This window comes from Schistocerca nitens, chromosome 1 (assembly GCF_023898315.1).
Source record: "Schistocerca nitens isolate TAMUIC-IGC-003100 chromosome 1, iqSchNite1.1, whole genome shotgun sequence".
NCBI lineage: Eukaryota > Metazoa > Arthropoda > Insecta > Orthoptera > Acrididae > Schistocerca > Schistocerca nitens.
In genome coordinates, this window is record NC_064614.1 from 141,477,613 (window position 1) to 141,505,079 (window position 27,467).

Below are 27,467 nucleotides of genomic sequence, written 5' to 3' on the forward strand. Positions count from 1 at the left end.
AAGATTATTTCCACTTGTTTATTCCTTCAACTTTTGAAACAATTTAATCATACGGTGTGATATCGCCTAGCAACACAGTAGCTTGCCTGTGCAATCTGTCGAGCACAAATGTATTTTGTTGGAACAGTAGCCTCCGCTCTGCAGTTTACAAGATGGTTACCAACATTATCACCAACCATATGTGGGAGAGGGGGGAGACCACATGCACAAGTTAGAAGTTGTGAATGGGAGAGCAGACAGTGATGATTCTTTACAATGCTGCTTGAGATTCATAAATTATGAGAAAGCTTTTCACTAAATTTTAACATAATCCGTACAAATTTCATCAAAGACACAGTTTCAATAGATTCAATTATGATAATGATGAAGTCCCATACTCGGTGACAGTGCGTAGGGGAACAATGCAGGAGACCTGCACCGCCATATTCAATTAGACTAGCAGGAAAACAAACTAAAAATGAGATGGGAAAAGCTTCCATATCAACAAAACTAACTATTCTAGAACAAATTTCTAGATCATTCAATTGGGAAAATGAAGAAGGAATATATTTTAATGGGACATATAACACTGCCTTTGTTTTAGTGGCACTGTACTGTTAGCCTCTAGTGCATATGAATTTCAGCAAGGGGAAGAACGTCATAGTTCAAGTCTGAAAATAAGCATGAAAGATATTATAATTTGATTAATGGAAAATCCAGGATGAAATGTAACTATTATGAAAAGGAGAATTGCTACTCACCATATAGCAGAGATGCAAAGTCACAGACTGGCACAACAAAGACTGTCACAAAATAAGCTTTCAGCCAACAAGGTCTTTGTCAAAAATAGATCTCTCTCTCTCTCTCTCTCTCTCTCTCTCTCTCTCTCTCACACACACACACACACACACACACACACACACACACACACACAGAGAGAGAGAGAGAGAGAGAGAGAGAGAGAGAGAGAGACGACCACAGTCTCTGGGTAGAGTGGCTTCAGCTACCAGAGACTGTCGTAGTGTGTGTGTGTGTGTGTGTGTGTGTGTGTGTGAAGCTTATTTTGTGACAGTCTTTTTGTTGTGCCTATCTGCTACTCAGCACCTCTGCTATATGGTGAGTAGCAACTCTCCTTTTCATAATATTGTTACAATTCGACTAAAAATAATGTACAATCAAAAAGAAAAATTACAAATTAATAATGGGGGTCTGAGGTTTTGCTAAACTATACATAGTATTCAAAATTAACTTTCTGATGTCTATGAAACGATAAGTTTACATTTAATGTGTGTTGCCAGTGTTGACTTCAATCAGCCAAAGTTGGACTTCTAAAAATGAGAAACCATTAAAAAACTGAAGATGCCTCAGAGCAATGGAGAAATGCACATGGGAATTGCTACAACAGGTAGGAAAAACAAATTGCTCACAAAACAGACTGGAAGATCAAATTATGACTGTACACTGAAAGAGAGGTGGGCAGCAAATAAAGCTAAGTAAATAAGAGGACAAAATCAAACAATGGAAAATCCAGGAAGCAATAATGATAATATTATGAAAAGGATAGTTGCTACTCACCATTTAGCAAAGATGCTTAGTTGCAGATAGGCATAACTAAAAGACTGTCAAACAAGGCTTTTGACCCAACAGGCCTTTCATCAGAATTTGGCAAAACATACGCACGTGGCTGTGTGTGCGCGCATGTGCATGTGCATTTTGCCTAATTCTGATGAAGACCTGCTGGGCCAAAAGCTTTGTTTGACTGTCTTTTTGTTGTGTCTGTGAATCAGCATCTCCACTATATGGTCAGTAGCAACTATCCTTTTCGGAATATTGTCGTTAAATAGGAAGAGAGATATTTTATGAGTAGAGACCTAACCTGACATTATCTTTGATTTCCCATCATTTTTCCTACTCTGTCTGTCCGCATATATTCAACTCTTCCTCCTAATCTACCATTTGTCAAATGCTTTCTTCCATTTGTAAAATGCTTTCTTACTAAGTCTAACTCAAATGTTTAAAAACAGGTATCTATTCTGGAACACTACTACCAGACTTTGAACCTGTATAGTGTGCCTGGTCTGGTGTTCCTTTGTACTTCCAAGCTTCAGATTCTACAAATATTTTTAATGCTTTGCATAAGTGCATTAAAATAATTTCCATTTCCAACAATTTAATCACTGATACCAAAAGCTTTCATATCTTATTTTCTTGTTTGTATCTGTTAAAATGAAAACTTTTACATTGAAATGGTGTAAGAGAAATATATACCAGGAAAAAAAGGTAAATAAATAAAACAAGACACCATAGTCTGAATGACAAATTTACCTTGCAGCATAAATTGGCTATGAAATTTCTCTCTTAAAGTAAACGAAAAGCTTGCAAGACAACTTAATTCAGAATATGTGTTACACAAGGAAACACCTCAAGCTGCACGAGTCAAGCAGTGATAATTGTTGTATCTTACCATATGATCAGTTCGAGCTTTTGCTTCTTCAATAACATCAAGACATTTCCTCCTCGTCTCTTCATTTTCTAGTGTTTTCCACGCCTTATTAATAACTACAAGAGGAAAAAATGTAAATGTCAAATAATGGATAATAAAACAAACTTCTTTAATTAGAGAGACCAGATTAGCATAAGCAATGAATACTACTATATTTACCTAAGTATAAGATGACTTTCATAATAAGACGACCCCCTTTTTCTCACAAGGCTTCTTGAGATAAATTTATTTTTAACATGTTCTTGACTAATCACAATTATAAACTGTTTTCTCAATAAAGTATCTGCCTAAAAAGTTAACATTATACCTGTCGTAAATTTTTGCCATTTATTGATTGTCTACATTTCTGAGACTACAAGGAGAAATAAAATAATGAGAAGAACTGTTTTATATTAATTTGTGGACCATTTTCTTTTTACAATTTTCGCTTCTAGCCTTGTCACCTGTGGTATCACCATTTTTATTCACCATCCTAATAGTGCAGCTGTGAAATTTGTATCCTTGTTCACTGGTCCTTCTGAATATGTTAATTTCTGTTGTGGTTGTGACCCGTGGGACCTGAGAACACAGCTGTTTTTATCTGAATACACATCGGATTTTGATTCTATACCAATGTGAGAATAGTGTAACAGGAAATGTTGCAAAATGGTTCAAATCTTATATCTCTGGCAGGAAACAAAGGGTGTTATTAGGAAAGAGACATGTATCAAGGTATCAGGCATCATCCAACTGGGAACTAATTACATGTGGGGTCCCACAAGGTTCCATTTTAGGGCCCTCACTTTTTCTTGTGTATATCAATGACCTTTCATCAGTAACATTACCAGAAGCCAAGTTCGTTTTGTTTGCCAATGATACGAACATTGCAATAAATGGCAAATCAAGTGTAGTCTTAGAAAGGTCAGCTAATAAAATATTTATGGGCATTAATCACCGGTTCCAAGCCAATTCTTTGTCACTAAACTTTGAAAAAACACTACATGCAGTTCAGAACTTGTAAGGGGTGTCCCGCGAGTATATGCCTAACATACGGTGACAAGCAGATAGAAGAAGTGGACAGTGTTAAATTCTTGGGATTACAGCTTGATAATAAATTCAACTGGAAGGAGCACACCACAGAACTGCTGAAGCGTCTTAACAAATCTCTATTTGCAATGCGAATTGTGTCAGACATAGGGGATATAAAAATGAAAAAGCTGGCATACTATGCTTACTTTCATTCCATAATGTCATATGGGATTATTTTTTGGGGCAATTCATTAAGCCAAGCTAAAGTTTTCCGGGCACAAAAATGTGCAGTATGAGTTATATGTGGTGTGAACTCAAGAACATTATGCAGAAGCCTGTTTAGGGAACTAGGGATACTAACTACTGCTTCCCAATATATTTATTCCTTAATGAAATTTGTCAAAAATATATCACTTTTTCAAACCAACAGCTCAATTCATGAGATCAATACTAGAAATAAGAATAATCTTCACAAGGATTTAGGGTCACTTAGTCTTGTACAAAAAGGTGTGCATTATTCAGGAACACACATTTTCAATAACTTGCCAGCAGCCATTAAAAGCTTAACAACCAATTAAATTCAGTTTAAGAGAAGCCTAAAGGATTTATTGGTGGCCAACTCCTACTCCATTGATGAATTTCCCAGTAGAACCAACTAAATATAACTTCTGCACAATTTCAGTGCAGTAATGTGTTCATTGTAAATAAGTGTGTGTGTTTGTGTAAGTACAATCTAACTTCTGTACCAATTCAGTGCAGTAATGTGTTCATTGTAAATAAGTATTTAATAGTTGTATTACACGTTTCTTACCTTATAAATAAATAAAAAACTTTATTTTAAATTCAGTGCATTAGTATTTGTAAAATGATTCTTTCATATAGCGTTCATTAAAAAATGACGACCATGCCACTTGGGACCTGTGGAATGGTACATTAGCTTATTTGTTTGAGTTGTAAATATTTGTCATGTATTGTTTTTCTCACATGTTCTACATCCTGGAGGACCTCCTCACTATGGATCAATTGGAATGAAAGTAAATCTAATCTAAAAAAAAGAAAGTTACAATGTTTCTTGCTTGCAAACTTATCATCTGCCTGCTGCACTCTCATTGGCTACATAGGACCAATAGCTGACATACCCCCTTTTGTTCCCATCACACATTACACTGAGCGTCAACAACACTGTAGCATGGAACGTGTAAGTATGCCGCTGGCCCCAATCTAGACTCTTACTGTCTTCTGCAAAAATACCTACTGTTGTTGAATATTTGTCCAATTTTAAAGTAAATCCAATTCCGAATACAACTCCACTCATGCAAACTGCAGTTTAAATGTGGTAGACATTCCTAAAAAGCAACAGTATGCCGTGTAGATTCCCATGGTTCGTAGCACAACGTAATTTGTTGTCCACACACTATTCCCCTCCCCTCCCCGCACTCTTCTAGTTCTCAGCCAAGCTGCTCCCCATCCAAGCCTTCCATAGTGCTGTGCTTGAGCAACTGTGAAAAACAGACTGCAACGTCTTCTAAGGTGCAAGTCATATGTAACAGCAGTAACTAATATATTAATAAAGGATAAAAATCATGAATCAGTCCAATTCTCTAACTTTCGCTCATCGTCATCTACTGACATCAGTTGATACTATCTCCACAACGGGTCTTGCTGCTATAATTTATTCTTGCAACACCAATTACAGTCTGTTTAATATGATTGTCAGACATTTAATTCTGGATTAATTTCCCTTCTTGTTTCATCTGAATGTCACTATCAGGTTCTAAAGCCAATTAAAAGATGGTAATGTTTCTACTCAGTATTCTGCTACACGAACAGCAACTGAATCTCTCATTTGCAATTCACTTAGTAAATCATTAGCCCTCATAACCGAATAAAATATTGTTCTCAGTTCAGAATCAAGTAATGGATTTTGAAGAAAATTTCCACTTTTGAATGTTACCTTTAGTTAAAATGCTGCATCAATGTTTGTTTGCAGTATTCCTACATGGATGAGAACTTTTATTGCAAACCTGTTCAAATACAAGTTTGTATGATGATAAAATTTAGTCCTACTTCCTAATGTGTTTCACAAAATTGTAAAATTTTAAGCAGAGCAATACACTGTTGTGATGGCTAGTTCATAGTTTCACATGTATCCCTCACACTAGCACCACACGAGTGAAATGTCATGCAATTGTTCAAACCACATTGATATTGTATCAAGCACATCACCGTATCAGAAAATCTTGAGCCTCTTCAAACGCAAATATTGTTTGCCCAATCCTCTCCCCCAAACCCAAGCTATGTCAGATATGTAATACACAATTTTTCAAACAACTCTGTGTTTTGTGCTTAATAATTGGAAGGGGTACACCACTACAAATGAAACTCTTCCTCTCCAAGAAATCAAGGTAACATTTGTCGAGATGTCTCTGAATTATTTCATCATTTCAAAACTAATGGTACAATGAGTCAAGCTCTACATAATCACTATTGGAAATATATGTACGGCTGGGAGTGACTGGACTGACAGAGGTCTTCTGGCATACACCAATTGAACAGAGTTCAACAACCAAGAAAAGTTTGGCAAGCAATACCTGAATCAAAAATGCAAACAAAGTATAAATAAATTTATTTCAATGCCACAATAGATTCACAGAAACCAAAAATGTAAAGGGGACTGCATATACATCTCTATGTTTTAAAGAGATGTATCATGAAACCAATTACAGCATAAAAATTGTGCAGCACATCATCAGGAAGATGTAGGTATGCATTTAACAATAATAATAAATAAACAGGATAAAGAGACTGCACATTACTACAGCACATCAAACGCCCTTATTGTTATTTTAATTTTTAATCCTTTCGCTGCTGTGTGCATGCACACACACCCTGCTACACCGTTCCCCAAGTATTGTGGGTGCATATAAGGATGTCAGTCAGTTTTCCTACAGTACTATGGATATCTGAATGCATTCTGAGCTGCCAACCTCTCACTGTTGCCGATCAGTTACTTCCATATTTAGTTGAATACAAAAGTTTTCAGTATTTATCATACAACATATGTGCCTCACTGGTATGCTATCATTTGCGGAGAACCTTGTTTCGATATCTTTAATTGTTTATGAGACAAGACTATTGGCATCGAGGACATAAATGGGCGTGACCTTCCCTCATATACAAAACTGAATAACTCAAGAAAAATGAGATGATGTTCTGCTCCCAATTTTAAATAAAATGTAGACACCTTGTCTACATTTCAATGTATGAGCTAAAATCAACCATATGCAAAGTTTACAGAATGCGTTTTTTAACTCTGCAAAATATTTAAAATTTCATGCAATATTTTACTTAATTTTCTGCAGCACAGTAACTATGGCATAAATGATAACAAATTCAGTCTTTTATCAAGCAAAGATATCAGACCATAAGATGCATAAAATTCAAGTTTTTTCTCCCACTAGTCTCTTCTTGAAAATGGATGGTAAGTATTTCATAGCAGCTGGCAAGTCAGCATGGACATTGGATATAAAACCAAATAAAGAGAGAACAAAATCAGACATCATTCTGCTCTCAATTTTAAATAAAATTTTCATATCTTATCTACATTTCATACACTACAAAGTATAAACTAAAACTGCCCATACACAAAATTTTCACAATGCATTTTTACCTCTGCAAACTCTTAAAAATTTGTGCCATGTTTTAATTAATCTGATGCAGCACAGTAGGTATGATGCATAACGAAAGGAAATTCAGTTCTTTATCGAGTGAAGATATCAGATTGTAAGATGTGTAAAAATCAATTTTTTTTTCACCTAACAAAAGATCAAATGACAAGTATTTCAGATAAGCCAGAACACCCTCTTTCAGCAAAAGCATCAGCATTTGGTGAGCAGTAAAGCCATGACAAAAGCAGCCTCAGCACAGAATGCAAAGAGCTTGTCTGCAGCAGATAGACAGTTAATGAATGTGTTGCCATTATGAAGTATCCACCCAAGAGAGCACCATTTGTTTCACTGAAATGTTCTCCAAATGACAAGACTGGGAGTTCAACTTAATACTGCTTCTTGTAGGCAATGTATTATCACATTAGCTCACACACAAAATATTCTCCCAAAAAGATACTTTGCAAGTACCTCCCACCCCCTGGCCACCAGTCTCATCAGGCATTTTGCCACATCTCAGTTCCCCCTCCCATATGAACAACTTTTTTTTAAAGACCACAGACTACATTCCCCCCCACCGTTTCAGTATTTATTATTCATATTACTGTGTATGTTGTGACAAAAGTGAAAGCTACTTTTTTCGAAACAAATTTGTCCTCACCTGTCTAAAGATTACTCTATGCTAACTGAATAGATGAGAATGACCCTTTTTCTTTCATAAAATCAACTTTTATTAAAATAGAATGAAACTGTCATTCTGAAAAATTGCTACTGAAAAGGTATCTCCAACCCCCAAACAAAAAATAATTATACAAATACATAAAAAAATGTTCAACAACAATATGGGAAAGAAACAATAACTGAAATTGTTATATACACCTGCCCCCTCTTCACATTTATAGACAAAAACAACAGTGCAGTAGAGACAGAATAGCAGCACATTTACCAAGTGTTACTGAATATGTTAATCAGCTTTGGTTTCAGCCACAAATTAAGTAACAATGATGCCTCTGATTATAATACAATGAGTAGCGTATTATTGGTTATACTGCAGTACAAAAAGAATTTATAGACGTTGGCTTCAAAAATTCACACTCGAAGGGTCTGTGTACAAGGACCTTAAAACACTAAGTGAGTAACGGAACATCACCTTCCTCCAACTAGTTTTGACAAAATAATTCTCTAACTTGAATACTCACTTTCAAATGCCTGCTGAGCACGTTCTTGGTCATCTGGGTTCTTGTCTGGATGAACCAATATGGACAGCTGAAAGTTAAATTTTATTAAACTTTTAGCATTTCATACTTTACCGAAGAAATAATCTGACAACCAAATTGACACAGAGATGACCTGATGAACATACGAAAGTATATTCAACCAATGCAAATTTAGCATCAGTTCTGATCTAATGTCTTTAAAATACTTTATATTAGTAACTTAACCAACAAAATTACAAATGGCTGCTTCCATTAAATTTCAGGGCAAGTCAAACAGAACTACTAAGATTAAAAAATCTTGTGTACATCCAGAGCCACTACCCAAGCTTTATTCCCACCTATATACCATCCACTGTCCTGTAGCAGATTTAGTCACTGACTTCATATTTCAGATTAGATTCTCCCCTACTGCCAATGATTCTGAAATTCAAATTTCCAAATTCTAGAAGATTCAAAGGCCATATTCCAATGACAGAGTGTCTATACAGAAGGAAGTTCACCTCTGTGTTGTCATTTAATGTTTTTCTTTCACTAATGACACTGCTCTCTTAATTCAGTAGGTGATTCTGATTACTATGAAAAAATTTGGAGGACCGGTACTTCAGATCACCACAACCTCCATTCAACTGCACACAGAAAAGAGGAAATCAAGAAGCTCACTCACAGGTATAAGAAAAATGAACGTTTTGTTATATCTGTAACACTTCCTGTTCCTTTGTTTACTGACAAATCAACACAGCTGCTATCATCAAATCTTCACAGTATGGAGTCATATTCAGGTCTATATCTTATTTTCATGTTAATACTTCAATGTAAACTTTGCAAATGTTAGGTCCATAACCATGGAATGAGCCTCACGCAATTAAGAACCCCAACACAGGTTGTACATTGCTCTTAAAGTAAAGCTGTCCAAGTCAAATGCTGCTTTAAAACACAAGAGTGCTTCACTAATGACAGCCCTATTAGAGTTGTTGCTATGATATTGCCTTTCTCCAACCTTTGATCTGACTCAGCAAAATAAGGGGAGGGGCTCTAGCCAAGATGCTATCTGACATTTTTCACTTCATGCCAGAAGCAACATGCCAAAACATCCTAGAACTGAATAAATCTTGAGCCCTAGACCTTGCAATTTGCAGGACCGTATGGTGGATTGCGGAGTATGTATGTAGATGTAATGCATCAAGTCCCATTCGCTTAATCTAACATCCACTAACTGCACATCCTTCATTCTTGTATTTGGCAGACACTGGTCACAGTCCAACTAAATGGTTTTGCAAGTCAAGAACCGGCGAATACAAAAATGCAATGGAACACTATGATGTGCCTCCCAATGTCTCCTTTTACTTTGACAGAACAGGACAAAAATGGCTGAAAACAATCTATAGCTGCGAAACATACTAGTTGGAAACTGTCAACACACTTTCAAATTATGCAATAAATTGCACAGAAGCGTTGAAGTTGCAACATTAATTTCCTTTATCACTTAATGACTAGTTCTGAGCCTAAACTATCACAGCATCCAGTAAGCTATGCAATAACACACATTATGACAGCCACATAAATTTTCATTGTAGTTCAACATAGCAGTACAGGGCTGAACTTCATTCCTTGCAAAGCTTCATTCACCGATAAAAGCTTTTGGTGACTACTAGCAGCCACATCACTTGTTGACAGAAATGAAGCATAAAGCATGTATGAAGGAAGACTGCAAAGCTTCACTCACCGATAAAAGCTTTTGGTGACTACTAGCAGCCACATCACTTGTTGACAGAAATGAAGCATAAAGCATGTATGAAGGAAGACTGCAGTCAGATATACAGATTTATATTGTATCAAATGGTGAATTTGAATATTGTAGAAGCTGATATAGTTTCACACAGGACACAATGTGAAGCTAATGATGATATATCAAGCATTCTTTCTGAATGATGTCACTAAGAGAAGGTAGTTCACCATGTACTGCCCAGAACACTGAGGCAATATACCAGGAAACCAGAAGGTGAAAATAACACAAGAATTTGACAATCATGACTAAAAAACCCCGCACACCTGGAGGAAAGGGCAGTTGTTCACAAGAAGCTGAGCTGACCTTTCACACCAGTCATGGAAATAAAATGTCTGATACACAATGGAAGCATTGCAAAATGTGCATTCAAGTTGTTTCTCATTACAAAAGCTCCTCCCTTAACACAGAACAGCGGTTCCCAAACCTTTATAGTCCCCTCTTCCATTAATACAGTACTTCAGGATTTTTCTGCAGTGCACCAAGTCAAAACACTAGCCTACTTAATGCAGCTATCTATTGACCAGATTTATCATTAATAGGATGCAGCTAAAGTAGACAATGCTTGCAAGGAATGCAGTGACTGTTGAAATCAAATTTATCAGGACACCCGCAAGTCACAACCAGTATGTGTAATTTTTATGGCTTTCTTCTATAACTTTAAAAGAGCATCATCAGCAGTTGTGTAATTTACAGTTTAAAGTAATCAGCCAGCTAATATATTTGAAACTGTGAATTCTGTTTCTGATGATGCTATTGTAAAATTATAAAGTGAAATTGGTAAAAATAAAACATACTAATTGTCTCTTGTGGCTGTCCTGGTAAGCTTACTTAATGGGATGGATGAGCTTTGCTGTTCACTAGGAACTTCTCAAATCTAGGAATCAGTCTGTACATACTCATCTCTTGTTCCTTGTTAACTTTCACACAATCACTAGCAGTGGATGGCATGTACCTTGCACTGACTCACAAATATAAGTAAATGGAGTTTTTTTGATTGATTGAGGGGGGTCATGGGACTAAATAACAAGGTCATCAGTCACACAATTCAAACGTTACACGAGTAAAATAGAAGCATCTGGAAAAAGTGGGCAGATTCAGTTAGAGCGGTTACACTACAAAGTGAGGACACTGAAAATACACACAGTAAAAGACATAAAAGGGTACATCAACTCTAAAAAATGGAAAACCAAACGGATAAAAGAGCAGCATTTTCACGGGGGCGTGGCAATGGGTCCCACACCTACAAAACACAAAGAGAGGCCCCAATCACAATCACCCTGCTGTTGCTCCAGGAGGAAAATAAAACCTTGTTACTGAAAATAAAAACCACTTTCACAAAGGAAACTGAGGAACAGTTTAACATTCAATGAATTGTCTGCTAATTTTTAAAGACAAGGAAATTAGAAGGCTATACTTAGTATGAAGGGCCAAAAGAAGGGGACATTTGACCAATATATGGGAGATAATCAGTCTGACTCCACAACCACATTGTGGAGGTGTCTCATTACGCAAGAGAAAACAATGTGTGAGCCTAATATGACCGATGCGTAGACATCATAAGACAGAGGACTCCTACCGATAGGAGCAGAGGGAAGAGTGCCGAACTGATGTAGTCACTTTGATTGTGCAGAGTTTGTTACTGAGAGCAGTAGTGCACCAAATGTCATTTGACTTTTGGGCGAAAAGAAGTTTGTAAACAAGTTATACAGAACTGCAACAAGTCACTTTTTGAATAATTATGTTTTATTCGATAAACCTTTTCAGGTTCATCTTCAGATGGTTTCAAGAAGTTAAATCATTACTGCTAGCATAATGCTGGGTGCTGGCTGGCAGCACCATCCTTGCAATAAGATTTAACAAAAAGTCTCTCTCAGAAAACGTGACTCCAAATTATATCAGAATAAAAATAACGAGTCAAAGTATGTCAGCCAAGATAGCAAAAGCACGATGTGACTGGACATCAAAATGGAGGCAGACAGATGGACACTAACCGAAAAAAGCCGCCTATACTGTCCCAAGCCAGCACCCAGCATTATGCTAGCAGTAATGATGTAACTTCCTGAAACCATCTGAAGATGAACCTGAAAAAGTTCAAAAACCAGTTCATGGAATAAAACATAATTATTCAAAAAAGTGACTGGTTGCAGTTCTGTATAACTTATTTACATTCAATATACGGTCACAGTTCTAAAATATCCGTAATGGATAAGCATAATCTGAAAAGAGGTATGATGTGAATCAGCATATCTGCACCTGGAATCATGCAAGGGAATGAGGAGTAAAAATCTGCCTCTCTAGCCAAACTGTCAGCCATTCATTCCCTGGGATACCCTCATGTGGGACCCAGAGAAAGACAATTGAGCAGGTGACATGGCCAAGGGCCATGGATAGCAGAGACTAAAGGGTGACGAGAGTAGCATTGGTCTGTAGCCTGCAGGCTACTCATTGAGCCAGTGCATATTAAAACTCTGTGGAGGGAGGCCTCGGTAACAAACCAGAGGGCCCTGCTAATGGCTTGCAGCTCTGCTGTGAACATAATACATGATCCTGGCAGTAAATGGTGTTCCATGCCACGATCATCTTAGAACCACCATTGTACAAGACCCTGCAATAGGTTGGTCCTGATCTGAGGTCGAGGCACCACCCAAGGTGGGGTGCAGGAAGAATACACAGGGCACATTCCAGGGAATGGAGATCCCAACAGAGGAAAGTGAGACACGTGCCAACCGGCAAACCCACCCAAGGGCAGGAATCAGAAGATAGGATACAAGGGATGGTCAGGGAATTGTTGAATGGCATTTGCGTGAGAAACCTAGAGTTGGTTCCGTCGTATTTGTAGAGGGAGAATACCCACTTCTGCGATTGATTGATTGATGAACTGAGAAGGGGTTACGGGACTAAACTGTGTGTTCACCAGTCCGGAGATTCCAAAGTTACTCCCAGAAGAGAGAGGGTCTGCTAAAAGTGGACACATCCAGAGGTGTCAAACCATAAAACAAGGAAGTTAAAACACACACACAGTATAAGGCATAAAAGGATAGACCAAACACAAAAACTGGAAAAACAAAGCGATAAAATAGCAGTCATTGCTCGGGGAAGTGGTCATGGGTCCCAGACCGAGAAAACTGAAGAGAAGAACCAACCACAACCACCCTGCCCCTGCTCCAGGAGTACAGCCAAACATTATATCTGAAAATAAACCACTTTCACAAAGGAAATAGCAGACTAGTTCAACCATTTGTGAATCATCTGCTAACATTAAAGATAAGGGATCTGTGAGACTATACGTAGTACAAAGGGCCAAAAGAGGTGGGGACATCCACCAATATACAGGATACAGTCAGCCTGGGTCCACAGCCACACTGTGTGGATGACACATTATGTGAGAAAAAACAATGGGTGAGCCTGGTATGACCAATGTGTAGACCGCATGGGACAGTGGACTATTCCTGAGACAAGCAGAAGGAAGTGTGCCAAACTGCAGTAGTCTCCTCGATTGTGTGGAGTTCATTACTGAGAATAGCAGCACACCAGATGTCATTCCACTGTCGGGCAGAGAGACTTGATGTAGATCTGCATATCTGCAGCTGGAACCATGTGAGAGAAGGGGGTGTCAATATCTGTTTCTCTAGTGAAACGGTCAGCCAGTTCCATTCCCTGGGATGCCCACATGATTTGGGACCCAGAAAGACAACCGAGCAGGCAGCACGGCCAAGGGCAGAGAGATGGTCAAGGATAGCAGAGACCAAAGGGTGACGACAGTAGTGTCCGTCTGTAGCCTGCAAGCTGCTCTTTTAGTCGGTACATATCAAAACACTGTGGAGGGAGGCCCAGGTAACAAAATGGTGGGCCCTGTTAATGCCAAGCAGCTCCGCTGTGAACACACAACATAATCCTGGCAATAAATGGTGTTTTAAGCCAATAGGAGACATGAAAGCATATCCCACCTTATCTATCAGCCTAAGTGTAGAAGATGGTAGCACCCTGGAACTCCACAGGGATTGAATGTACAGGACGCCAGATGACCAAAGGCGTGACTGAGACCCTGGAATAGGTCAGTCCGGGATCAAGTACTTTCAAAGTGGAAAGGGCGACTGAGCCATAAGCCTAATTACCATAATCTAGTCTGGACAAAACCAGACCACAGTAAAGATGGAGAAGAGTAGCACGATCTACACCCCAAGATGTGTGACCCAGGAGACAGACAGCATTAAGCTTCCGCATGCGGATAGTCTTCTGGCGGCGAATATGGGGCAGCCATGTCAGCTTTTGATTGAATATAAGGCCCAAGAAATGGGACTGTGCTACAACATCTAGGCATTGGTTGCCTAAATAAAGTTCTGGATTGGGGTGTACTGGGGGTTGAAGGCAAATGTGCATAACTCACTTTTTGGAGAGGGAAACCTGAAGCCATGTGAGAGGGTCCATGCAGATGCCCGCCGTATGGTGCCTTGAGGGCCAGCGCTCAGCAGATGCTATTGAGTGTGAGAGGCACCAGATGCAAAAATCTGTCCACATACAACATTGGGGTAACCAGATGCCAACAGGAGGTACAAGTTCATTGATGGTGATGAGGACGAATGTGACACTTAACACAGAACCCTGTGAGATACCACTCTCTCCTGGGTCCAAGGGGTGCTGAGTGAGATGCAAACTCTAACCTGGAAAAGCCGGAGGGATCTAAGCTCGCAGATAAAAATCAGGAGGGGACCACGAAAGCCCCAGGCATGGAGGGTAACTAAAATGTGATGGCACCAAGCTATGTCGTATGCCTTATGTAGGTCAAAGAAGACTGCGAAAATGTGTTAGTGGTTAGTAAAATCCTATTGATTGATGTTTCCAGTCTGAGTAAATGGTTAGTTGTAGATCGTCCTCCTTGGAAGCCACAGCGATACAGGGGACTAAAGGCCCCCTAGACTTGAATCGCCAACATAATCTGAAGCTAACCATCCTCTTGAGCAGTTTACAAAGTACGTTGGTCAGGGGCTAATTGGTCGGTAGCTGTCTTAGAGTTGTTGGTTTCTTCCTGGGCTTAACGACATGGATAACAACATTGTCTTGCCATTGCAAGGCAAAGACATCCATAAGCCAGATGCGGATGGAGACCCTGAGTAGATGCTGCCTCTCGGTAACATCCTAGTGGTGGATCATCTGGTTGCGGATGGAACCTGGGCCTGGGGCTGCGTCATGTGAAGAGGTAAGAGCCTACATGAACTCTCATTCAGTGAAGGGTTCATTAGATGCTACAGCCTGGCAGTGGTTGAAACAGAAAAAAGAGGGGGGGGGGGGGTTTCTCAACTCATTGTTTCTGCCAGAGAAAGGTAGCAGGATAAGAATAAGATGCTAATGTTGTCACAAAGTGTGTTACGAGGTGTTCTGCAAGGATTGACGGATCAGTGCACGGACCACACTGCAGGATAAGGCCCTGGCAGCCCAGAAGGCTTAGGAGCTTGGACCAAACATGTGATGAGGCATGCACCCCAAGGTAGGAAACAGCGCTCCCAGCATTCATTTTTACTCTGCTTAGTGACGTCGTGAGACTTAGCACGGAAATGCTTAAAAGCGATAAGGTTGGTTTGTGAAGGGTGTCATTGAATTGTTACGGTGCCCGTTGGCGGACCTGGATAGCAACTACAACATTTCGGTCCAACACAGTACTGGCAGACAATGACGGGTTCACGTCACATTGGTAACACATGACCTTTACCTTCGGTGGGAGGGTATCTCCCTTTAAAGCCAGAATAAAGGTGCTGGTATCGGTGCAGTTGTCTTTATGACCCTTCTGCTCATGTTGAACAAAGTGAATGCCGTGTCACTCCAGATTAGCCCAGAGTTCATCAGTTTGCAGGATGAAGTCCTGATCAAAAATCACTCCCTGGACCATATTCAGTGACTGGTGAGCGGTAATGGACACCGGGACATTCCCAAAACGATCACAAGCATGAAGAGCTGCAGACTGGATAGCAGATGAGCTGTGATCAACAGGAGCCTGACCACATCTTACTGAGACTCCACTTCACAAAAACTTGTCCTCAACGTTCTCCACAAAAAACAACAGCTTTGTGGCAGTGAAACGTGTTCCTTTCCATCCTATTATAGACCAGTTAGCCGAGAAAGTGTTTCATCCCACTATGGCGAGTCTAACCATCGTTCCAGGGTATGGCCAGGGAAGAGATGGCTGCAGGGTCATACGAAGCAGCATTCGGTAACAATTATCATCCAGAGAGTCTGTCATTTGAGAATGGCCAGATTTTTGCAGCTTGATACACTTCATGCACCAAACATCCGCCCAGTACCACCTACTCACTCAGGTCAGGGGCTCTTCCCATGGGTGCCACCCAGCCACAGCAAGTGCTGCCTGGCACGGCAGCTGTTGCTGGGAATTCCGATGCTCCAGGATGAAAAGCAACCAATACTTGGCATAAAGAGGAGGCAACAGCTCCGGTACCAGCACAGTGATCCCTGTGTGTCAGGGGGCTCAGCCAGTTGGGTATATAATAGCCCCACCACACAGACTGGCTACATGTGCTGGTGACCTAGCAGGGGGGATGGAACGGCTGTGGCAGGGCAGGAAGAGGGGAGAGGAATCCACACCACAGGCACTAGGGAGAGAGTTCTTCCCCAAATGGCTCACACATAAGACAGAAAATTTAGAAGTGGAGGTCAAATCCCAAGAGGGGACAATAAACACCAAAAAGGATGAAAGAACCTCAAGGAATACAGGAACCAGGTGGATAGCCAGGTTGACACAAATCAGAACGACGAGAGATAAGGAGTGAGGATAGGGAGGGAGGGAGGGACATGGTGAAGGAAATGCAGCCAGGGAAAGAAGAATGGATTGCAATAGCTCGGGGCCCTGTGTGCACCACACACTAACTCACAAAAGAACTGTGAGCCCACCGGGGGGAATGCCGTTTTTTCTCCTACACTCTATATCAGTCACTGTTGTAAGACATGTCTGACACTGGAATATTTTCGCAGTGGCTCTGTAGTAAAGATGTCATGCCTCGGAGCCCAAATTTTGACAGCCACTGTCATACAAAAAAAGTAGTTAGTTACAAACTTGAAAATGGGCAGCATGTGAACATATACACTAAGTGATCAAAAGTATCCGGACATCTAGCTGAAAATGAGTTACAAGTTCATGGCGACCTCCATCGGTAATGCTGGAACTCAGTATGGTGTTGGCCCACCCTTAGCCTTGATGACAGCTTCCATTTTCACAGGGATATGTTCTATCAGGTGCTGGAAGGTTTTTTAGGGAATGGCAGCCCATTCTTTATGAAGTGCTGCACTGAGGAGCGGTATCTATGTAGGTCGGTGAGGCCTGGCATGAAGTCAGTGTTCCAAAACATCCCAAAAGTGTTCTAGAGGATTCAGGTCAGGGATGTTACTGTTGTGTAATCACTCTGCCACAGGCCGTGCATTATGAACAGGTGCTCGATCGTGCTGAAAGATCGAATCGCCATCCCCGAATTGCTCTTCAACAGTGGGAAGCAAGAAGGTGCTTAAAACATCAATGTAGGCCTGTGCAGTGATAGTGCTACCAAAACAACAAGGAGTGCAAGACCCCTCCATGAAAAACGCAACCACAGCATAACACCACCACCTCCGAATTGTACTGTTAGCATTACACACACTGGCAGATGACATTCACCGGGCATTTGATATACACACACTCTGCCATTGGATTGCCACATTGTGTTCCATGATTCTTCACTCCACAAAACATTTTTCAATCGTACAATGTTTACACTCCTTACACCAAGTGAGGTGGTGTTTGGCATTTACCAGCATGATGTGTGGCCTATGAGCAACCTCTCGAACATGAAATCGAAGTTTTTTCACCTCCCGCCTAACTGCCATAGTACTTGCAGTGGATCCTGATGTATTTTGGAATTCCTGTCTGGATAGATGTCTGCCTATCACACATTAAAACCCTCTTCAACTGTCGGCGGTCTCTGTCAGTCAACAGACGAGGCTGGCCTGTACGCTTTTGTGCTGTACGTGTCCCTTCACGTTTCCACTTCACTATGGCATTGGAAACAGTTGACCTAGGGATGTTTAGGAGTGTGGAAATCTCGCGTACAGATGTACGACCCGAGTGACACCCAATCACCCGACCATGTTCGAATTCTGTGAGTTCTGCAGAGTGGCCCATTCTGTTCTCTCACAATGTCTAATGACTACTGAGGTTGTTGATATGGAGTACCTGGCAGTAGGTGGCAGCACAATGCACCTAATATGAGAAACCTATGTTTTTGGGTTGTCCAGATACTTTTGATCACATAGTGTATTTTTTTAAAATTGCCTATCCCGTCTTTTGTTCAACTAACACACTGCACATCATAATGATGTTAAAACGGATTTCCACGAAACTCAACAGTGCAGTTATTAGCACCTTTATCCTTATAATTAATGAGCCAACAGAAGGGTTGCGAGTAATGTGGATAGATTTGAATCAAGAGCTGTGATAATGTCCTTAAGAAATGACTTACAGAGAACAGTGAACCTAAAGTATTGATGAAAGAAGATTTAGGACATGCACATATAAAGTAGAGTAGCAGGAGAAGAGCACATGCTTAGGTTTCCCAGGGCATCAGCAAGTGCGAAATATGTGCCATACGACTCCATTGCCCACTGCATCGACACTAGGAGTGGATATCATAAAAATGAAAAGTAATTTAATACATTACATGTGATACAAACAAATGACATACATTTAATGTACGGAGGGTTAAGATTTGGAGTTTATGTCTCTTTATGTCTTAACTCGGGTGCAGCTGGTCCACATCCTCCCTTTGAACAAAACAAGTGTCAGGAAATGCCCCTCCTAACTGACACCTAAGTCATCTACAAAAATGAGTGATTTAAATCAAATTGTAATACCCATTTTCCCCATAGGGAGGTTAAAATGTGATCTGATCATGTTGCACGATCATTTAGGATATGTGGTAATCTTTCCTCAAGAAACAATTAACACAGTAGGTTAGGTGGTGGTGGTGGTGGTGGGGGGGGGGGGGGGGATGATGATGATATAGGGATTAGGGCAATTATTGGCACAGTTATCAGCAGTCTTGCCAAATATGAATTAAATGCTTAATGAAAAGAATTATTTTCTTATGAAAAGAACTGCTAAAAAACTGCTAATTTAGAAGTAGTCACCACAATTGACAGAGAACCAAAATACACTTCTATCAAGCAGTCCTAAATATCCATTTAAACAATATACAAGGACAATCTGTTATGTATAGTCAGCACACTTGCACAACAATACTGACTTAGTTTTTTTATGGACAAGCCTCTATTTATTCTTACTGTAAATTATCTAAATGTACACGAATGTTTATAACATTTCTCTTATTTAAATACTGTCAGAATAGTTTAGTCTAGGAAGTGATCAAGATGAGTCAAATCATGTCTGTAGCACGAGAGAACTATTTATTTTGGTGGAGATGGCCTTCAGCCAATGGAAAAGCAGACAGTGGTGGAACACTGCGGGAGTGAAGTGGAGACTGGGACTTCTTGAGAGAAGAGCTCAAGGGAGCAATTCAACACAGTTTCAAGTGCTCGAAGCATGCAGACCCGACCATGGCAACATGGGCAAGTCAGTTGTAGCTTTTGAAGGGACTAACATGAGAGCTCTGAGTGTGTTCCAGAGTAGGACTCTTAACTTTTGCAAACAGAGTATGGGTTACTATTCTTTGCATCACGTGTTTTAATTTGTAAACCATCAGGTTTAACTCTGAACCATTTTGAGCTGGTGCATGTTTAATGTACAGTATTATGGTCATGAAATGGGCTTAGTTTTCATGGATTACAAGTTAGTTTTGGGATTTTGCTACCGTATTTTCTGTTTGCATTTTAACTAAAAATTGTAGGACCACTTTCCATTTACTTGAGAAGTCCATTCTTGAACAAACATTATTCAACATAATTCTCTGTTGTCTACATCAATTACAGATGTTAGAATAGAATCCTTGTTATTAAATTATTCATTTAAATTTTATTTCATATTTCTGTGTATTTTATTAACTTGCAATTCTAACCATACATATGCTATTTGACTGCAGGATCACAGCTACAGGTCATTATTTGCAGTGAATTAGCTGAGGGAAACAAAAGCAGATGTGTGCGGCTCGACCCAATGACTACATCAAGCTATTCTTTTTAAACTGAGCAGTGCAAAGCTCAAGTAGCCAGGGTTCGAGTAACTGCAGGTAAAGACAACTGATTTGCTTGTATGGGATGCCGTTTGGAAGAGTAACAACACAGTAATCATTCAGTACTGTCACAGTTCCTGGATGCTGGATTGATATTGGGACACAATAAGGATACTGTAAACATAAAGTTGGCTTTGTTTAAGACCCCATTTATGTGGGTTGATTGCATATGTTTGTGTATCTGCCAGATACACCTTAACTGGAACTAGAGTGCATATCAGCTTTTTCTAAATGAGTGTTAAACTGTGGGAGTGCCAAGTAACAGGTCAATGGCTGTGGGTGATCTGTTTGCAGTGCTGGAAAATTCAACATTCCTTTTATTGAGAAAACAGACAAGAGAAACCTGTAGACCATTTAATCCCAGGGACAACTGTATGTGGAGTAACATTGCAGTAGATGTTCACTGAATGGCAGAGGAGAACAGCACAATGGATTTTATAGCTAAGGTCCTCCAGCTCGTCATAACATATTTACAAGGTGGAGGGTACAGGGAGCATTGGGAACTCTTAATGGTGAGTAAACCTGAATGGCTGCACAACGAGATGGTTGGTGAGGATAACATGTACAGAATGGCATGTATCATAATGAACACTACTGCTCCACCCTTGTCCCTCTCACCCTGTCATCCTTCCCACAGATTGTGTAGCCTGTCTGAAGGTTTGAAATGAATCTCTTGTATGCAAAGGCACAACTGCCAGTACTGTGTTACAAGCTTTACTCCTTCCATATGTTTAAGAAAACACTCAAATTTCAGTATAGTTCAGGAGCAGTTACAGATTTTCTTTCAACCTGCCTCTTCTTTGGTGACATCATGGACAATGAGAGTAGAAATACGATGACCTATTTTGTTAATATGTGTATTCACAGTTAATACTAACCTCCTCCTATCTGATGCTTCTGTGCCAAGTTTCTTTTGATTTTGACTTTTTTTGGTGTGTGTTTCATTTTTTGTGGTGATCCAGACTATATGGATTATGTTGAACTGCTTTGTGCATCTAACTTTGAGGTTGAATGTTCTCTGCTCTATTCTCTGTTGGAACTAGTTTACAAGTAGCTGCAGACTTGATACAATGGGCATTACTGTTTGTACATTTACATGGATATTTGCTTATGCAATACGTATTGCTTGTGTTTCCATGGCAGTACTGTCTTTGAACACACTTTTCACACAATGGGTGCAAGGGAAGATGGGAAAGCAAGAGTTGCAAGGCCTTCTGTGTAATTTTCTCCTTCTCAGTAAAAGGAATTGTCTTAGTCACTTTAATTTCTTGGATTTTCTTTTCTTTTACAAACACATGACAATTTTTGCTCCAAGCAGGGTGATTCCTTACACTGTTTACAATGAAATCTGGCACTGGACACAATGACCCTGCTTTGTGGGCAATACAGTGTCATTGGCGACTAAGGGCGTGATGTGCATACTAATGTAGTTCTAACTGACGTGATACTCCGAGCGGAAATAGGATGAATTAAATCTAAGCTATTGTCAGCTTTTCTATTTTTATGTGCTCTGAGAGGAAAACATTTGGGGATGACACATGACAGCTATTTAAAAAGAATCGTTGAGTAGAAATAGCTGCTTGGATGTAGCAATAGTGTATCTTTGGAGCACAACACACTGCCCCGCAAGTCTACAGACATTCCATGAGCGTATATACGTAAATTTCATTGGATGTATATGAAAGGAAAAAGAGGGACTAGTCTGATCAGTTAGTCTGGAAGCAGCCATGATGTGACCTTGTCACATGTTGACTTTGGGCCTTGAGTAATTAATATATGAATGATTAGACAGAAGCATTGGTGTTGGGCACTTATTTAAAGATAAGAAGACAAGAAACTATTAAATGTAGTATATGTTGATCACTGTTGTTATTTTATTCGAGGTACAAGCTGGAGATCAGCGAAGACATTTGAGTATTCATTGCAAGACTTCGTTCAGCCAAGTAAGTTGTTATCTTAGACCGTATATGATAGAGGCAGCACATGACATGATGTGACACTGAAATCAACAACTCAACTGGATGACTAGCAGCAGCATCCATTTGCTGGTGACTTCTGGAATACCATTTGTTTTATGTTACTTTTAGTATCAGCAGTAAATGCTTCTTTATTATAACAGTATAATATTGTGCAGAGTTTAACTGAACCAAGAGATATGTGGAAGAAAGTACAGCTGTTTTAAAAACATAAAAACATTTGTGAAGAATTTTTTGAGTGAGTCAGTGAATTCATAGGCTGAAGCTAATGGGTGACAGTTACCAAGCAGATGAGAATGGTCTTCTATTTCAAAGTATTTATTTGTTCCCGAATTTTAAAAAATGAATTATAAGGATTGTTGGTTCTCGTATTTACAACTATGAATGACAAATAATTTGAGATGACAGAATTTGTAACTCACAAAGATTTTTATCTATAACCAATGTTGTGACCTGTAACAGCCAACCCACACCATTTACAGATTTACTTTTGTGTTTGTGAGGTTACATGGTGTTCCCACAAACACCTAGTGATCTCTACAGTTCACCCAGTCAGAGCCCCATTTGTCTGGTCAAGCCTAGTACAACTGATGCACTGTAGGTTCCCCAGAGGTTGGCTGCTAATGGCTTTCGCCTCAACAGCCATCCACCCCTTCACTGTGTGGCAAACCTTCAGATAGACTTTATAACATCCTTGTGATATTGGTGGAAGCAGGAATAGTGCACAGGCTTCCCAAGACTGTTCAAATCTACATTCCAATATCCTTGTTCTTCAGAAGTAAAAGTCTGCCAATAAATTGCTTCAATTCAAGAACAGCATCAACGAATCAACCAAATTTAAAATACATATCCATTACAAAAACATCCAAGATCACTTTTTTCTGTGTATATTATTTGTGCGTTCAAACATGTTGAGTAAAATCTAAAATTTAAAGAAACCAGATTACAATTTATGTATTGTCACTGTTGTTATTTACAAGATGCTGAAAATAATTAGCATTTAAGTTTTAATCCAGTAACCTAGCACATCATAAGTTGCATTGAGTGATTGTAGTAGGTTTCTTTTTTTTCCCTTGTAAGGGATGTGACAGATGCAAAATCCAAGTTTTTGACCATAAAAGCCGCCCCCCCTCCCCAATCACTTTTGTTTTTTCCCTTGTAAGGGATGTGACAGATGCAAAATCCAAGTTTTTGACCATAAAAGCCGCCCCCCCTCCCCAATCACTTTTGAAACTTTGCAGTTTTTGGACCTTTTTAGTTTTTTTCCCATTTTGACCATGAAGGAGCTCATTTTCAACAACATTCATTCTACAGATTTTTAAACTAGACTGGATTTGCTACACTTTGAGATCAAAATAGGAGCAGAAGACCTAATAGTTTTCGAGATACAGCTTTCCAAAGTTTGGGAAATTTTCCAAACTTGACAATTTTAAGCTAATTTTCATGTTTCATCACATTCAGTTGTCTTTATATCTTCAATAACCTCTCTAAAATGATTCAGTGAAGTAAACATTTATTCAATTAACATTTTGAAGAGTGGTGGAGGGGATGTTTGATGGGACATCACTGTTCACGACAAGTCGACAAACTGGAGGAGAAAAAAGAAAAAAAAAAAGCATATAAAAATTTAATTAACAAACATTTACATCACGTGTTCACAAAAAGTGTAAATAAAGTGAATAATAGTGTACACAAAATTTGAATTTAAGATGTTTCCTCCTATTTGAAGGACCAGGGCCAACAAATCTGCCAATCCACCTCTTCCAGTGCCATTTTCCTCTTCCTGAACGTACTGAAATGGAACATAAATATTTGTTGATTGTCCCAAGGCAAAACCTTGATGGAAGTATATCTGATATTGTTCCTTGATTTGTTTGAACAGCCAATCCATCTCATTGTTGTTGAGCTCGTCCAAATCTTGGGTGTTGAAATCAAAATCTACCATAATTTCAGGAAGGTTTTCGCATGACTGGCTGTTGCCTGCTGCAGCACCTGGTGGTATATGCAAAACAAATGTAGCTTTTCTGCGCCTTTTGTGGGAGGAAGTCTGGCCAGGTTGAAACTGGTCTTGGCTATAGCCTTTGTGAAGAACTGGTAGTGCAGGTAACTGAGGGTTGACTGGGTCTTTCCTCACCATACAACTCAATGACTGTTTTTTCCCCAGCTTCAGATATTTCATCTGGTGTCACAGCTGGATTAGAAAAAACTGCAGCTGTCTCTTTAAGGTCTACATGTCTCTGTAGTATCTGGGGCAACTTCAGTTTCTCCTGTCCAAAGAAGCATGATGTGAAATCACACCCACTGAAGGCATGAGTGAAAGTGATGAAGCAATTGACCAAGAATGTCACGGTCGATGAATGGAAGACATCTGGCATTTTGCCTTTTCAACACTTCTGAAGGTATATGATACCTCATGTGGGACTCCTGAGACCAGTGAGAATGACTAACAAGTCTACATCTTCTACTGCAGTAACCACAACCTGAAAATGAGAGGCCTCTCTGATAGCTATAGTGATGATCAGCACACTAGCATCTTCTTCAGCCTCAAACCCCTCCATGTGTTTGGCTTCAAATTTCCCATTCAGCAGCTGTGATAAATATTTGTTTTTATCATCAGACAAAAAAGTTTCTTGGGAAACATTTAAAGTGATTGTCTCCTCAAATATCCTTTCCAAAGAAGAATAAGCCTGAACTCAGCAGTTATGTTCAGGGTCCTTTGTACTCTTTTGGCCAGGCGCTGTTGGATAACCATCAAACAAAACAGCTATTTTCTGACTGTACCATGCCTTGAGATATTGTACATATTAGGCAACTATCAACTCAAATGAAGAGTGCTTGGGCCACACCACTTTGTGAAGGAGATAACCACCACCTACAACAACAAATTTAGTTTTCCCTCACGATTCAAGATTGACAGATTGGAATGTTGCATACAAAAAGAACTTATTGCCTTCTTCATTCCCGCAAAAGACTAGAGACATTGCGAATGGTGAAAACTCTTATGTGAAGAAGATCAAATCCTCATCTGACTTTTTCAAAATGCATATCCTGTGAAACAGTGTGAGGTGGTCAATAGTCACATGAGAGAGAACTTTGGTTTTATACTCTAATTTGACATTTTGTACATTTTCACCTACAGCCTTCAACATTACTTTCTTCCCAATATCGCTGGCCCTAAGACAGTTGACCCTTTTTTCTCCTACAACTCCACTGCTAAAGAACATTATCACATCCGTTTTACGAAATAGAGGGTACTTCAAAAAGCAGTCGCATGTCTTCTTTGCATCAGCTTCAATGAGTAATTTACAATCTAATTTCTACGTGCTGCTCAGTTGTTTGCAAGTTCATGCTGCAGAAGTCCTCAACCACTGCACATATGTTCTGTAGGTACAACTTCCCCAATATCCATTGGATAAGGACAACTTCAGTTATGCCAGGCCTCAGGACAAATCTCCATAACTTTACACTGAACACATCAGCACCTGTTCAATGTGACCACACACAACCAGAACTGCTAATGTGACCACACACAACCAGAACTGCTAATGTGACCACACACAACCAGAACTGCTAATGTGACCACACACAACGAGAACTACTGTGAACTGATGGTGAAGGATCCATCAGCTGTAAATACTGAATATTCAGTGGAATCCATCTTTTTGCTTATGTCCAAGATGTGCTGCAGATAGATGCACACACTTGGCATAAAAAAGCGGCCTGAGACATGAAAGACAGGAGCAATTGTTAGATGGTGTCAGATGCAAAATGTAGTCTCTCATCCTCTAGGCTCAGATGAACTGTGTCACCAATTCCACCCAGTTTTTGTGGAATTTTGTTACTATCATCTGGAATTGTCTTTTTCACACACTTTTAAAATTGTAGATTTGTCACAGTCTGACAGAATATTTTGAGCACAAATATTGCTTCTGCTGTCAAGGCAATTGTTTTCACCACCTCCTGTGCTAATGCTAGACAGGCACAAGTGTAACCCCTTGCAGCTTTGATACATGAATGGACAGATATCACCTTGTCGATACTGTTTTAATCATAAACATTCACATACAATTCTTTCAATCAACTCCCCCCCCTCCCACCCCATTATATTGTCAATAATACAAATGACACTATTGGCTGAAATACTCCCACAATCTCACACCCACATTATTTAAATCAGAATCACTACTGTTGCTTAGGATCTCTTTTGCTTTAAAGTAAAATGGTTGGTTGAATGTGACAAAGCAGGTTTTCTGGCCATAAGCCTGACATTTCTGGTTCACCATTCAAAGAGGAGTGTGTATGGTGTCACATTGAGATGGGAGGTGGTTTATGAATGGTAGGCATACCGCTTTAATTTTCTGGAATGTCAAGTCTTTTGTAGTCTCTTCCATGAACCCACCCATCCAGGTAGTAGCAAACTCTTGCCATATAGCCATGCAGCATCTGTATTGAGTGGTGTAATATCTCTAGGTATTGAATGAATGCTGTTCAATTCTTTTATAACAGTTGTTGATAAATCTCTGTTGTTCACATGATTGTCAAATGTGTCCAACTGCACAAGAGGATTCCGGTGTACAAGTTGATTAGCAGAGCAACATGTCAAGCATTGTGTTTTTCCTTCTTCCTTCCGGGTACTGAGTTATTGGGAGTTGCCAACTACCTGAAAATCCTATGAATTCCAGCATTTCAACAACATGTTCTGACTTAAACTTGTGATATAATTACATTCCAATGCCATGTAGTACTAAAAGAAAAAGAAGTGGGGCCACACCGATGATATTATCGAATGTGCAAGAGCTACACACTTTGTACAATAACAATCCACAATGATTCATTTACTTGTGAGGATGAAAGTTTCCAAGAACAGTTTGCATGACAATGATTACAGATCTCACATCACTCAAGAATTCTGTTGACATTTATGGGCAGCTGTGTCATAAACTTGCGATATAATTTCTTAAATGGTATCAGCAGCTGCCTTCGCAACTGACAACCTTTCATGCTGAGGACTTATTTTACTGGTTTCTTCATACCAGGCATTTGTAAGGATCTTGTGGTCAGTATTCTCAAAGTATATAACTTTTTTTTAATATAATGTCTGTGATGAGTA

General features: G+C 39.6%; 1 protein-coding gene across 1 annotated transcript in view; it reads right to left on the reverse strand.

Moving 5' to 3' along the window:
• Positions 1-27,467, reverse strand: part of LOC126243458 (dnaJ homolog subfamily C member 8) — an 85,231-nt gene that overhangs the window by 21,503 nt on the left and 36,261 nt on the right. The window contains exons 3-4 of the mRNA XM_049948165.1: positions 8,355-8,421; positions 2,444-2,538 (exon numbers count right to left, since the gene is read on the reverse strand). Coding sequence (XP_049804122.1) covers positions 2,444-2,538; positions 8,355-8,421 — 162 coding nt within the window. The remainder of the gene's footprint in view (positions 1-2,443; positions 2,539-8,354; positions 8,422-27,467) is intronic.